Source organism: Dama dama, chromosome 33, assembly GCF_033118175.1.
Source record: "Dama dama isolate Ldn47 chromosome 33, ASM3311817v1, whole genome shotgun sequence".
Taxonomy (NCBI): Eukaryota; Metazoa; Chordata; class Mammalia; order Artiodactyla; family Cervidae; genus Dama; species Dama dama.
The window spans coordinates 66226130-66242461 of NC_083713.1; the positions used below are offsets into that span (position 1 = coordinate 66226130).

Below are 16332 nucleotides of genomic sequence, written 5' to 3' on the forward strand. Positions count from 1 at the left end.
CTGAGGTCAAACCTAAGACTACAGCAAGACTGTCCCAAGTTCTTTACAGAATGTAAGTTCTTTACATTCTGCAATACAATGTTTTAGAGAATATAAAACACTTTCTCTCTTAAAAAAAAATGAAAAAGAAAATGAGGCAATGTTACCATATTTTATTATGAATTTTGTTCACATCAATAAATGTTTTCTACATTTAAATTTGTTACAGCAAAACTGTAAGCACTTTGATTTCACCTGTGAATTAAAACATTTTTTTTAAAAACAGCAGTTTTGAAGAAATTATCCTATCACCCATAGATCTAAACAAATTCTTTTAACTGGCATTGTATATATAATATTATAATCTTTTAAAAATTCTTCACAGAATCTCTAAAAGCTAGGTCAGCATGGTATGATTCCCAACTTACTTAGCAAACATTTTGAAAAATTTATATTGGAACTTAACCTACTTCTGAATTCGATGTTTTCTGCATATAAAGGCAAAAATTCTTCTAATTCCCACCATCACAGGATCCCAATTATTGTAATGGCACAGGAGAGTTGCAATAAAAAATGAAAAAAATACAGGGATAGCGCCTGCAAAAAATAACCAAGAAAACTGCACCTAAAAATAAGAGATAGGAAAAAAGAAAAAAAAAAAAAACCCACAATTATCATTAAGACAATTTTTCCTTAAACACAACTTTTCTATTTGTGATAACTTGGACAAATAAAACACCAAGAAAATAATACTAAGCACTGACAATATATTAAGAATGCTATTATTAAATATAAGGATTTACTTATACTAATCACTTGCTTCAATTACCAACAAAAATACCTCTTACTTAGAAAATATCCTAAAGGAAAGAGAGGAAAGCATGCTTTTCAGTTATTAGGCAGAGTACATCAGAAACAGAATTACAAATTTTTAAGCATCTGTCTTACACATCACACTGCCCATTTGTTCTTTACTGACTATTTTCAAGTTGATTCTTCCCCTCTAGTTTCTGAAGTCATTTTTTTTTTAATTCCCATCTATAAAAAACTAAGTTATGCTATAGCTGTGATGCTGTGTTATGGTATGGGTCTTTTCTTACGACAGTACTGAAAACAGATGAAACTCTTAAGTGAAACTTTGGCAAACAATTTACAGATGAAATATAGCTTGAAAAGAAAAAGATTCCAAAGGAAATCACGACTAAGTAAAATAAAGACTACCAAGAGAAATACTTTTACTAGGAAATGTGAGCCAAAGGAAACAGACAAAGCCTCAGTGGTGAGGAGCTCTCAGATTGCTAATCCTGACCCTCCAAACCATCATTTTACCTGGGTCATCAAGAAAATTAAAAATAATGAGATCCCATAAAGTTATAAAAACAAAATTATTTCCTTTACCACCTAGATTCAACTTAGGATCAAAAACAATTGCCAAAAAAAGCCTACACTGATTAATTATTGAGACTCAGCTGCAACACACTAGTAGTTTGCTTTCAAAATAATGACGAAAACAGTGACTCCTATCTTTAAAATAGGGAAGAAAAACTGCTTACCCTTTCTAAGTATTAAAGAAATGAGCTTTACAATCAAAGGCAAGACTCTCTCTTGTGGGAAACATGTACTATTTCATTTCATATTAGCTTTAGTCAGAGTAAAGGAGTTTTGTGAAAATAATTATTTATTTACAAAGGACTCATAATGCATAACACAAGGAAAGTTAGTTAGGTCGCTCAGTCGTGTCTGACTCTTTGTGACCCTGTGGACTGTAGCCCACCAGGCTCCTCTGTCCATGGGATTCTCCAGGCAAGAATGCTGGAGTGGGTTGCCGTTTCCTTCTCCAGGGGATCCTTCTCCAGGAATCGAACCTGGGTCTCCCGCATTGCAGGCAGATGCTTTAACCTCTGAGCCACCAGGAAAATCCAAGGAAAACCACTGACAAATTTCAGCATGCACATTCTTCTCATATGGTACATACACACAGGCTGAGTCAGCCTAAGAACACCCAGCAGTCAGTACTAAAAGCCCTTCACAGTGTTATCAAACTATTGGTATAACATATTCTTGGAATATTTGCAGGATATTTAATAATCTAGAAAAACCATGATTAATTTAAATGACCTAAGAACAGAAAAAGTGCAGCATAAAAAAACTTACGACTAATGAGAGTTAAAAACGCAAATATAGATGACAGAATGATATCATGACTATTCAACTAAAAAAATCTTACTGAAAAAAACCAAACTTCATAAAGATAGATAAAACTCTAGATGACTTTTACAGGCAAAGTTCACTTTTAACAACGCAGTTATTTTTATGTTGCCAAATAATAAAAAACTTCTAATTTGATTTCCAGCAAGCTATAAGGACAAATTTTTTTAAAAAAATGAAGACATTTATCAAATGAAAACTGCCCAAGTAAACAAAAAAAAGTCTAATTTCTGAATATATATGAATGTAAGTCTGAATGCAATCAGGGATGCTTCCTATTATACCAAATATCAATAAGTTAAAAAAATAAGTATCTTAAGCACAATAAATAAAGTTAATGAATGCAAAAATTTCAGAAACTATTGATATATATAAATACACTTGACTATTAGAATTAAAAAAACCTAAGAAAGTAAGTTACTCCCACCATGTTTCTATTGCAGCTCTGGGACACACCCTGCTACTTTTTCCAGAATGTATCTTCTGCCCTCAATTCCCACCAAAGGCCCAGCCTACTCATTTAACTAAATGCCTGATGCGCAATCAAGAAGTGACTGTCGGTGTGTTTTTCTAATCAATTATATATACATATATTTTCCCTTCTGTTTTGCCTCCATCTTAAAGTATTTGAACAAATTACAGTAGCATTTACTAAAATTAAATTCGCTATTACAGGTCTTCTTAAAAAATTCAAAAATAAAATTAATCTTCAACTTTTATTTTTCAAATCTGCAAAAAAACTGATTTTTCAAAATATCAGTATGGTAAAGTACATTTACACAGCAGCTACCAAAATCCTTTGATAAGCATCATTTCCCTAGTTTGACTAATTTTAGTTGATATTCAAGATTATGACCTGAAGATGTGGAAAGGCCTGGATATTATATGATGTATGATTTTAGTGTTATATATATTTTATAATATTCACACTTTGAAAATCATGGTATATGTAGAATAATTAATTCTCAATTACAGAGATTTCCATTCTTAACCACAGCAAATAAAAAAACTACTGAATCAGAAAACAAAATTAAATAACAAAGAATTGTTTTTTAGATAAAAAACTAAATGCGACTAAATTACAAAGATGACCATTTCTTTGGTACTTTTTATATCTCTATGTAGTAAAACAGTTTGGAAGAGAAGGCACCAAGTATTATTCATGGTCATCTTTATAATTTAGTCACATCCCTTAACTTTCATTATTAGCTCTGATTTAATAATATACTTAAAATATCTAATAAATAGTTTACCTTACCTTTTGCATACACATGTCAGCTATTATGGATAGAGGTATTGTAAGGCTTAGTGCAAGTGTGCCTATCAATGATGAGGTAAGAAAGCAGCCCCTAAAAAAATAAAAGAAAGAAAATATACATTTCCATACCAAAACCACAAAAGAACCAACGAAAAACAATGATCAAAAATTATCTATCCTAGGGGAACTTCCCTGATGGTCCAGTATAAGACCTCACCTTCCAACGCAAGTGGTGCAGATTTGATTTCTGGTTGGGGAGCTAAAATCCCATATGCCTTGTGGCCAAAACTCCAAAACATAAAACAGAAGCAATATTGTAACAAATCCAATAAAGATTTTAAAAATGGTTCACATCCAAAAAGTCTTTTTTTAAAAAATAAAAATTATCCTACCATATAGGCAAGAGAGATCAGGATAAAAGCTTAGGATGGACTAACATAATAAAAAATAAAGTTACTAGGATAATTCTTAAAATTCATCTTCAAATATTAAAAATCCAATATATAAATTTCAAAATATTTTATCCTATTTTCTAAATCTGCTTACAGATGATATTCAACTTTGGATGTATAACTTATATTTTGTTAACATTTTTTATAAAACTGTCAGAAAAATTCTTAGTTTCATGATAATGACACTTAGATAACAAAAGAAACAGCTATAATAAAAGTTCAGGACAATAACTTATAACACAGTAAGAAAGTGATAACCAACAGGTGAGTCTGTCATTAAAGCAAAAATATCTTGCCCTCATTAAAAATTAAGTAGTCTTTAGATGTTTGTTGCTCTTTTGGTTTGGCTTAGTATCAGAAATAAAGAACTGAGTATTTTTTAAGGATATTTCCTTGCTGTTTTTCACTTTTCTAGTAATTGATATAACCAAAACATAAGCTCTTCATTTTATTTTCACATTGAGTTATCAATGTTAGTATCAAATTCTGACATATCAACTGCATATAATTTTATATAACTGAATATAAATTTTATATAACTGAATATATAATTTTATATATTTATATATATAATATATAAATATATAAATATAAAATATAATTTTATATAACTGAATAAAAAAATGAAGAAAAGCATTGTATTGAATAGATATTGAGTGTATAGAAATTAATTATAAAGCTGTAATATATATAGTTAGGACTGTAGAACTATGGAAATTATAGGTAAGTAAATTCTAGCTGTTAGGGATAAAAATATTGTCCTGAAATAAAAGAGGCTAACTCTTGATAAAGTGTGTCACTTTAAGTGTTCAACAGAGGCTGGACAATTAGTTCTTATTGATGTGTAAACAGAATTCAAGAGATAGCCCACAATTCATAAATTTCTCTGTGAAAAGAGTATTGGGGGATCAAATACTGGGTTTAAAAAATTATTATTGGTCTTTTCTTTTTTTTGGCCACACAACTTACAGCACCTTAGTTCCCTGACCAGAACCAAGGCCTGGACTGGCAGTGAAAGCACTGAGTTCTAACCACTGTATCCCCAGGGAATTCCCCGAGGGTTTGTTTTTTTTTAAATTATTTATTTATTTGGTTGTGTCAGGTCTTAGCTGCGGCAAGTGGGATCTTTGTGGCTCGAAGGCTCTTCGTTGCGGCACGTGGGCTGCTCTTTAGAAGCGGCATGTGAGGTTAGTTGCCCCACAACATTTGGGATCTTAGTTCCCTGACCAGGGATCCTAAACCCGCACTGCCTGCATTGGAAGGTAGATTCTTAACTGTTGGACCACCAGGGAAGTCCTGAGTTTTTTAAATACATTTGTTCTTAGAGATTCATAGTGCAAAGCAATACCAGACCGAGTCTGAGATGAAGTATTAAAAAACCCATTTGACTTATAGCAGGTTTCCCAATTTAGCTGATGGCTGAATTCATTTGATCTATTATCCATTCAGTACACTTCAGGAAATGCGGAGATCAAGGACTAGGTGGATAACCTCTCATCTACACTAGCAGTACAGTATATGGAGTTAACGGTGCACTTGAAAAAAATTTTTTAAATAAACAATGAGTGACAAGTACACATCTCTAATTTCCAAAAAAATTAACAACTGCACTTTTAAATCTTGAGTATGCTACTCAGTACATGATTATATATGCTAAAGTTAGTTGTCTATTTATAGTTAACATATGATAATCTTGCCTTCCTAAAAAGAAAGAAATCATCATACACGTAGATTATGACTTGTAATTTAATCATTTTTAAGATATAAAATGACATAAAACATATAGATATGCTTCTTATAATTGTTTTGAGTTACAATAACACCTAGAATTTAAGGGACATGAAATGTGTTCCATTACAGATTAATTTACTGCTACTGAGTTGTTACTAAAAGTACTCTTAAGTGCTTGAGTTTAGAAGTATATCTGAAAAATAAAACTTTTTTGAAGTCCTGAAAAATCCAGCCCAAGTAGCTTTGATCATAATATATGACTTTGAGTGTCCAGTTTTTTCAACAACAAAGATTCATATACACACTTGGGAACATAAACTGTGTTCCTTCTGTGGAGAATATTTTGTAACTCTCTATCAGAATCAGAAGTCCATGTTTTGATTCAGTTTTTTCAGTATTTATCCTATAGAATAATTACATGTATATGCAGAAACATATATAAGGATGCTTAATACCATATTACTTTCAAAGCAAAAGACTACAAACAAAAACGTCTCTCAAGAAGGAACTGGTAAAACACATTATGTTCTATGCATTATGTTACATAATGGATTGGAGCATAACAGATTAGAATACTACACAGGCTTTAAAAAATGAATCTAGTGGCTGATATGTAAGGATTTACAAGACAACAACTTGTGGGAACAAAGAAAAGTATAGAATGATACCCACAGTTTGCACGTTAAAAATAAAACAAATTGGAGGGGGGAGGATCAAGAGATTGATACACACTTCTGTATGTACAGATAATTCTGTATTGTAGAAGGCTAAGAAATTAACAGTGGTTGCCTTTGAGAAAAAGAAATGAAAATTTGGGGTAGAAGGGAAAGATTATCTTTTCATTATAATCCATTTTGTACATTTTTAAAAATTTATTACTCTCTTTAAATTTAAAAAAGTTAAATATAAAAAAGAATACTCATAGATGCCCATCAGCAGACGAATGGATAAGGAAGCTGTGGTACATATACACCATGCAATATTACTCAGCCATTAAAAAGAATTCATTTGAATCAGTTCTAATGAGATGGATGAAACTGGAGCCCATTATGCAGAGTGAAGTAAGCCAGAAAGATAAAGACCAATACAGTACACTAACGCATATGTATGGAATTTAGAAAGATGGTAACGATAACCCTATATGCAAAACAGAAAAAGAGACACAGATGTACAGAACAGACTTTTGGACTCTGGGAGAAGGCGAGGGTGGGATGTTTTGAGAGAACAGCATCGAAACATGTATATTATCAAGGGTGAAACAGATCACCAGCCCAGGTTGGATGCATGAGACAAGTGCTCGGGGCTGGTGCACTGGGAAGACCCAGAGGGATGGGGTGGGGAGGGAGGTGGGTGGGGGGATCGGGATGGGGAATACATGTAAATCCATGGCTGATTCATGTCAATGTATGACAAAAACCACTACAATACTGTAAAGTAATTAGCCTCCAACCAATAAAAATAAATGGGAAAAAAAAAAAAGAATACTTCAAAACATGTTCTTTTATTATTTAAGAGTAAAATTTTCCAAGTGTGCAAACTTAGAATGCTCACATAAGAGAGCTTACACATGTAACTGCTGCTGCTGCTGCTAAGTCACTTCAGTCGTGTCCGACTCTGTGCAACCCCATAGACGGCAGCCCACCAGGCTCCCTCATCCCAGGGATTCTCCAGGCAAGAACACTGGAGTGGGTTGCCATTTCCTTCTCCAATGCATGAAAGTGAACTCGCTCAGTTATGTCCGACTCTTAGAGTCTTAGCGACCCCATGGACTGCAGCCTACCAGGCTCCTCTGTCCATGGGGTTTTCCAGGCAAGCGTACTGGAGTGGGGTGCCATTGTCTTCTCCATACATATGTCACAACTAGTATTTATTCATTCTCAAAGCCTACATTAAAATCTGCTGGCATAATGAACTCTATTCTATATATTTATTAAAATAAAGCTCTCAATAAGGAATGAGTATTTTAATATTTGGAAGTGGCATTGTCCATGTTTACTATAAATCTTAATGTAATATGAACCATAATAAACCTTTCTCTAGTCTAATATCCAAAATTTTAAAAAATTATTTCTTTCAAATATGTAAGAACTCTTTGCTTTGAAATTTTCTAATTTAAACTAAAGTTAGTACAGAATATAAACTTCTATTAAAATACAGTGAGTGCATAATCATTTAAAGCATAGGGTTCACTGAGTTGAACCCTCTCAAACAGCCATAAAAAATGGCTGAAGATCAACAATTCCTTATGGCTCAACCAAGTACACTCAAAACATCACCAGTAAGTAGTTTCATCAGCCCAGAACCAAGAGTGGAAAGAGACAAGAGAAATGATGTAACAAAAGAAGTGATAGGATAAAAGAACAAGACATATGATACATATTAACACATTAAAAGAGCAAGTCCTTCTGGTTAAAAAAAAAAAATGAGCACCTGAAATAATTTGTACAAATGAGGAAATAGATTTTGATACCAAAGGGTTTTAGATCAACAAAGGAATTTGAGATAATTACATAGATTGTGTGTGTGTGTGTGTGTGTGTGTGTGTGTGTGTTACTCGGCCTAACAACCTCATGCTCAGTCTTGGCAATCCCACGGACTGTATCCTGCCAGGCTCCTTTGTCTCTGGAATTCTCCAGGAAAGAATACTGGACTGGGCAGCCACTCACTTCTCCAGGGGATCCTCCTGACCCTGGAATTGAATTTGGGTCTCCTGCACTGTAGAGAGATTCTTTATTGTTTGAGCTATCCGGAAAACTCAATTACATGAATTACTACAACATAAACTAAACCTTTAAGTACTACATAAAAGGGAGTGAGAGTGGAGGACATCAAGGAAAGAGATACTTCCCTAATTGGAGAAGGGAGAGATGTGCAGGCAGAGCATTAAGCAAGGCTTCATGGAAAAGGCTGTTTTTGTTGCAGTCTTTTGCAAGGGAAAACTAATCAGTAGTTTTAAATGGTATGTAATAAAATTCATTCAGGAGGTTAAGTACGATTTGTGTTTCTAAGTTTCTATTAGATGGAAATAGAACTAAGTGTTAAGCTCTGTATTTGAAGGTTTTCTTAAACACTATATATGATATTGTCTTCAAACTATTTTAAGATTATTATCACATATCAACATAGTTGATATTACATCAAAGTATGTTAAAATCTCAAATTAATCAAACCCTAAAGCTTAGGGTTTATATATCTGCCTCACTCATATGAAAAATCCTGAGAATAAACAAAAGTCTGAACAATCAGACATTCCAGACACCTGAATAAGCAAAGTTCCCAGATTCTCACTTAGAACTCACATATGCATACCTGGGATACACATCTCCTAAGTGTGAGTGTCCATTAGAAAATGATGCCTTTAATCTGCATAACACTCTACTTTATAAAGCAGTTCTATAAATATAGGTCATTCATATTCATCTAATCATTCAACAAAGATTTATGAACTTCTATATGCAAGCCACTACTCTATGCAATGGGAACACAGAAATTAAAAAAAAAAAAAAAGTTCCTGCTCTAACGGAGTTACTGTGTTAAGTTGTAAGTGTATAAGGTGAGAAAGTGCATAGGAAGGGCCATCAGAAGACAGAAAAAATAGAAATGCTTAAACTAGCCAAAAGTCAATAAATTCGTAACTAATAAATCACGGGGTAATAAACAGTACATACCACAACCACAGGAACTCTGAGAGCACTGTTCCAATGAGGCCATTAACGACAATGCACATTAACACTACTTTATTGGGGAACTCAAAGTCCTCAAATCCAGTATAATGGAGTAAAAAGAAACCTGGCCATAACAGCAGCAGATTAAAGAGACCTACAAAACCTAAACACATACAAGAGACAAAAGTTAGTAACTGTGATTCATTTCAATCTTTCAAAATTGCAGCTCTACAATCAGAAAACATTAGGTTTCCCATAATGAGCTTCATTAGGTTTCCTTAACTGAAAGTTCTGTTACTTTTGTTTTTAAGTTAAGTCCTGCGGAGAGATGAACACAAGCAAAAACTTTATCAAGTGACTGGGGATAACGGAGTCTTCAAGGTTCAACTATCCCTACTGCATAGAGCAACTACTGAAGAAAAAACATTTATAGCGATTCAAAAAGATTGGCTGTCAACCTTAGATTATGATAATATAGAGTCCTGGAACTTAGAAGGAGTAACTCGTGCATATGTGTGTGCACATGTGTTCAGTGTAAATTATTATGAGGAACTACATACACTGTTTACTCTCTGATTCAATCTCTATTTATGTTTAAAGCACCCATGCTATGCTAGGGATAATGGAGGAAGGTTCCAAAAAAAGATAAAATTCTTGTTTCCTGCCTTCCTAGAGCTCATAAGCTGGTCTGTGAGATTACATACACACACAAATAGCTATGTAAGTATGAACTAAGCATGGTCTGTGTGTAAAGGAAGGGTATACCATTTAGTGGTTAAGCGCATGCTCTGCAGTTTGACTGCCCTGGGATCCAGTCCCACTCTACCATTCACTCCTACTGTAATCTTTAGGCAACATGCTAACCTCTTGCAAACCTCGGTTTTCCAATCTATAAGTATAAAATAATATTTAATTAGGTTACTAGGAAGATTAGACAAAAATATAACACAATACATGGCATGAGTAAACAGTCAACAAATGCTAACTATTATTTTAAATATAGAAATGTGAGCTTATATATGACTACACACATGGAAATGTAAAGACACAAATGTTATAATTTTATAGTAGTTTTTATTGAACTTTCTATACAATTTAACATCACAGTTTCACTGTGGCTCCAGAGGTAATTATAGAGCTTTCCTAAAAGAAAATTAAATTACAGTAGATATATATTTTATATTTGCTGCTAAATAATAAACTTGTATTTAGGATGCCTAGTTAAATTGTAATATGGCTGGAACGCCCACTCTATCTGCCACTAAGACTTACAGTACCTGCCTTCTCTGAAAGACTGTCTTGGAGAGCAAGCGACCAAGTCTGTCTTTCCCAAAAAGATCCCACCCTCTCCCCACTCCACACCATCTGCAGCCAAACCCTAACGGCTCTAGGCTAGGACAATTTTGAGGACTGCCTCTGCTCCGCTATGCTCCCTGCCCAGGGACCTATGACAAGCTGGCTAAGCCTCAGCTGCACCAGAGATCACATGGTTCTTGCCCCCTCCCTGGTCTGCTTCTTTCTCTCCCTTGTCAGTCTTTCCTGCAGAGCACCCCTTCCATGAATCTCCCACACCAAATTACTGTCTCATATCCTGCTTCTAGGAAAACTGACTTAAGATACCTAATGATAAAAATAAACAACACACACACAAAAAGCTTGTATAACTAAAAAATTGTTGTAGTTAAAACACCAAACTTTGGGGTAAAGCTTCTGCCTGCGATGCAGGAGACCCAAGTTTGATCCCTGGGTCAGGAAGATCCCCTGGAGGAGGAAATGGCAACCCACTCCAGTATTCTTGCCTGGAGAATCCCATGGATGGAGGAGCCTTGTAGGCTACAGTCCACGGGATTGCAAAGAGTCGGACACAACTGAGCAACTTTACTTTCACTTTGGCATTATCAAGAAGCAGATCTCTTCTTGTTCCCTGAACTTGAAGCCTGTGAAATTCCACATGAAGTGACAACCTTTGGATCTAGAGATGAAAGGTCCAAATCACTTCACCAGTTCTGCAGAGTCTCATACGCCTCATACGCTTCTCTTCTTTCCTCAACTGAATGCTCCAGCACACTGGATCTACTCACTATTCCCTGCTCTGCTCTGCTCACACCGTGATGCCCAAAGAACTTTCCACATCCCAATTCTAACTACTTCTTCTCTAATTCTGTCTATTCTAAAGCTCAGGTCAAAGTCATATCGCTTTCCATATCATGGCATATATCTACATATACTCTCCAGTAAGAGTAAAGAAGTGATTTTTCTTCAAAGCTGCCAATCTTTAAAAAAAAAAACAAAAAACTGCAAAATATTAGCATTTCAATTCATTCCAGATGGACTTTTCTATGACTTCAAAATAAGATGTCATTAAAATTATCTTCATATTTAAGGTATACTTAGGAATTCTCTACTTGAAAGGACTTGAGTGATCACCCAGTCTGGTGGGTTTTCAAAGGTTTTATTTTTGTTAATCATTAGGTACAGATATTCAAACTTTTAGTAGAAAAATCATCTCTACAAATTAATTTATAATGCTAAAAAAACAACAAAGCAGAATTGCTTCAGTACAAGCAGCAGAGCAGTCTGGGAACCAAACTCATACATGCAACTCCACTTCCTTCCAATCTTCCCAGGATCCTTCATAAATCAGCTACTAACCTAGTCTAATCTCCTCATTTTCAGATGAGTTTGAGATAAATGAAGTTACAACAGCTAGAGTCCAGGTCTCCTGGTTTCCTGTAAGCTGTACTTTGAATTCTCATCCCTAGGCTCCATTATCTATTGATATTGGAACATATCATGTCAATGTACTCTTCTTTTGTAATCCTAGATATCGGACTTCTTTACTGAGCTCATTTCAGGCAAATAAGAATTTATAAATTATATTAGGCATTTACCAAAATTAAGAATTGATGCCAGAAACTGTAATTGGGTAATTAAAAAATCTATGTCATAAAAGAGTCTGAGTCTTAAAGTGCAAATGACCTACAATTTTTAGTAAAAATTAGCTCATAGACAGAACTAGTATTAGACATCATTTTGGGGCAGTTTCCCCAATCCTATGCTTCTAACAATTCAAAAATGGCAAAATGTATAACACAATAGGTAAACCCTCACATGCTTATAACAGCATAACCAGTGATATCAATGAGGAAAATATCTGATTTACAGGTTAAAGATATTAATTTGAAAAAGGTACATTAAAAGAATTTCTTTTACCTCACATTGGGAGAGTGAACATTTCCTCCAGGTCCACAATTATGCAGAACCAAGATAAGAGAAAAACACTGAGAGTGGACTTCATAATCTTTAAAGTTTAATGGTTTTAAAGAATTACATGGGGGAGTGGGAAGGGAGCCTTCCCTACTCCCTCCAAAAAGCAAAAACAAAACTCTAAGTTAATCATTCAGAGTACATAGCCTCAACAAGTTAAACATATTCTTACCAAAGAACATTGGAATATCCAACTTATCTTCTCTGTCTACTTTTCTCTTAATCATAACAATATAAACAGCATAGAGCATGGCTCCAACAAGAGACCAAATGGAACCTGTAAAAGTCAATATAATAAAGTATTTGTTCATGAACTCATTCAACACATAATTAAAATCTGACACAGTCAGGTCCTATTTCAAGAAATGAGTGCTATTCAAATATGAAAAGATAAAGTATAACCCACCTTATCCATGTCCTCCAGGAATATAGGAAGGACTTTAAAGTATAAACCAACAAATACAAAATCATTCACCTTGATGATTTAACCAATCAGTTATACATGTTATAATACCAACACTTTGGTATTTAATTTTGAAGTACATACTTCCTATCTTCCCCTACATAAACAATTCTGAAACCTGACATAGCCAACTTAACAATGTTTTCTTCCCACTCTAGGCTATTTATATTGTTCTCCCCTCTGCCATGTATCATTTTAATACACATTCTACCACCATCTTCAAGACTCTTTTAAAGTTCCACACTGTCACCAAGCATCCTCTTTCTACTCCACTAAACTTCCATCCTGCTTGTCTTCTATTTTAGACAATTTAATACTACAGCTGAATGTAGTATGATTTTATTCTCTAGGGGTTTCATTTTGTCAATCATATATACTGATTAAAAGAAAAACTTCTTGACAACTGCAAACACATAATTTATACTTTTTAATGTTCTAAAATATCTAACATAATGTACGACCAGCAGTTCCTTCCTGCGTAATGAATACTGATTCTCTTTAATATATTAACTCACTCTCAAAAACATTTAAGTAAGCCTTTAAAAAACACCTATAATAAGGTGCTATTTGCCAAGTGACCACATTCAATACTTTAAATCAATTATCCAAAGGTTCAACGTTTCAATAAATCTATTTATTAGTGCTATAAAGGAAAGTCTGTCAACAAAATCTCACACACAAAACACATACATTGTTTTAAACATACAGAGCTACTCTAGGTGAGAAAGAGCTAAGACAGTTCAAGAGACACAGCTCCCTGGGCACTATCCAGGAATAGTTTAGAAAGCATTATTCTATTCAGTGGACTTTAAATATCTAAAGAAAGTATACAGAAGGAAACCAAGGAAGCTGGATTCTTCTGCTAAATCTAAACAATGGATCAAAAACTAAGTGCTTACCATAGTAGTAATTGTTTCAGGTAAAAATCAGAAGTGAATGACAAAATTAGTGGCTGCAAGCATGATGGGCAGGATATATGTATAGTCTCCATATCTCTAACAAAATGCTGATTACTTACACAGGGAAAAACTAGGAGCTACACTAGAGCAACCTGACAGACATCACTTTAAAATTAATGTCATTAGTAATACAACAAATAAATATCATGAGCCTTCTTGATATGATGGATTTGTCAGGACACAATATCACTTCCATGGTATTCTTGTCAAAAATGCACAATATACGTTTAACCATAAAGAAATACCAGAAAAATAAATTGAAGGACATTCTACAAAAAAAGTGGACAGTATTCTCAAAAAATATTAAAGTTATAAAAGGCAAAAAATGACAGTGGGATAGTCACAGATTAAAGAAAACCAAGGAGACATGATATCTAAATGCAACAAATGATCTTGGACCAGAAAAAGAACATTAGTGGGAAAAAATGGTGAAATTTGAAAAGAACCTACAGACTAAATAAAAATGACTGTAATAGCTGTTAATTCCTGATTTTTAAATCTGTAGCTATGTATGTTATAAACAGTTAAGAGAATCTGAGTGAAGGTTATATGAGAGTTTTGTGTTCTATTTTTTAATTTTCTTACATTATTTCCAAAGGAAAACTTTTTTAATAAAACCTTATTAGTGCCCACCCTGTGTGTATGTGTGTGCACACGTGTGCATATGCATACACGTGTGTGTATGTGCACATGCACGATGATATGCACAGGTCTTTCTTGTATATTCTAACAGGAAGAATTCAGAGTCAGATACTTACCTATTGTGTTTCTTCCAGGAGATTTTTCAGATCCTGACAGATTTACCAGCACAACACCTCCAATGCTATGAGAAATAACAGTCATTACTGATGAGTAACATAATAAATTCCTTTAAAAGACTAATCATAAAGATCAAAGTTATTTACAAGTAATAAAGACTAATCTTAACTTTAGGTCAAACCATCAAAGAATTCATGATTTAATTAATACTGAATAATATCAGTATACTATAAGTTCTGTGGTTGTATTAATTAATTTAATCCACATAAAATGACTGACATTACCTTATAAGGAAGGTATTATTATCATTACCATTCCCATTTTACACATGAGAAAACTAACGCACAAAAAAATGAAGTAACTTGACCAAAATCACATAGCTAGGACTGAAACGCAGGCAGTCTACTTCCAGAGTCTAGTGTTCTTAACTTGCTATGCTATCTTCTGCCTTTCAATTAGGAAAAAGTCAATTCGTCATCCCTCCTTCAATCTTTTTTTTTTTTAATGTACGTGTATTAAACCTATATAAACCTAGCAATAGTAATAACTCTTGTTATTATTATGTGTTTAGTCACTAAGTTGTGTCTGACTGTACAACCCCATGGCTTGCAGCCCACCAGGCTCCTCTGTCCATGGTATTTCCCAGGCAAGAATACTGGAGTGGGTTGCCATTTCTTACTCTAGGGGATCTTCCTGACCCAGGGGTCAAACCTGCATCTCCTGCATTGGCAGGCGGGTTCTTTATCACTAAGCCACCAGGTAAAATCAAAATTAATAATAAAATTAATCTTAAATATTTAAATAAATAATTCCATCATTTTAATGGATAAAATAAGACCAAATAAAGGAGGCAGAGAAATCAGAGGTTATTTCTTCATTCAACTGTTGCTTATTGAGCAATAGTTTAGGTTAAGCATTGAACAAGAGAGATGTGATTCCCATCCTCATGGAGCCTTATATTGTCTTTCTATTTCTGTGCATCTTTCTACTTTTATTAAGACAACACAAAAAAAAGTTAGAAATAGGCATGAATTGTGAACAAAGCTGGATAAACCTCATTACTTCCCTAATATAAATATACTGTATTTTCCTAGTGTAAAAATTCATCTGGCTAAATCATGAGCCAGTCATGTAAAAGAATAAATTTCTAGCATCCATGAAGTCTAACTGGTAAATCAGTTGGCTCAACCAGACCGCCCATGAAAACTACCAATTTACCCTTGCATCTAAAAGAGAGAAACACCACTTATGTGACTGTCAAGAACCAGTCTCTATAATAATCACTTTTTATATAGATACTTTCAAACTTTAAAACAAAACTGTAAATTAGATGATACTATCATCATTTTGTCATCAAGGAAATCCTCTCAGAGAGTTAAGGGGAAGTGGCCAGGGGAAAACAGAGCTCTGATTCAAAGCCAGCTCTGATAGCTCAAAAACACCAATCTTTCTGGTAAATTATTCTGGTACCTTCTCTGATTTCTGATTTTCTCTTACAAAAACAAGAGTTTCATCAAATCAATATATCTTTCTTGAGTACTGACTGTAAGCAAAGCCCTATGCTAGGCCTTTGATAACACAAAGCAGCAGA

The 16332-nt window shown here is 34.0% G+C and overlaps 1 protein-coding gene across 3 annotated transcripts in view; it reads right to left on the reverse strand.

Moving 5' to 3' along the window:
- Positions 1-16332, reverse strand: part of SLC35F5 (solute carrier family 35 member F5) — a 38365-nt gene that overhangs the window by 3927 nt on the left and 18106 nt on the right. For all 3 annotated transcript variants that reach the window (XM_061135628.1, XM_061135626.1, XM_061135627.1), the window contains exons 10-14: positions 14741-14805; positions 12733-12837; positions 9297-9456; positions 3446-3536; positions 450-604 (exon numbers count right to left, since the gene is read on the reverse strand). In XM_061135628.1, coding sequence (XP_060991611.1) covers positions 450-604; positions 3446-3536; positions 9297-9456; positions 12733-12837; positions 14741-14805 — 576 coding nt within the window. The remainder of the gene's footprint in view (positions 1-449; positions 605-3445; positions 3537-9296; positions 9457-12732; positions 12838-14740; positions 14806-16332) is intronic.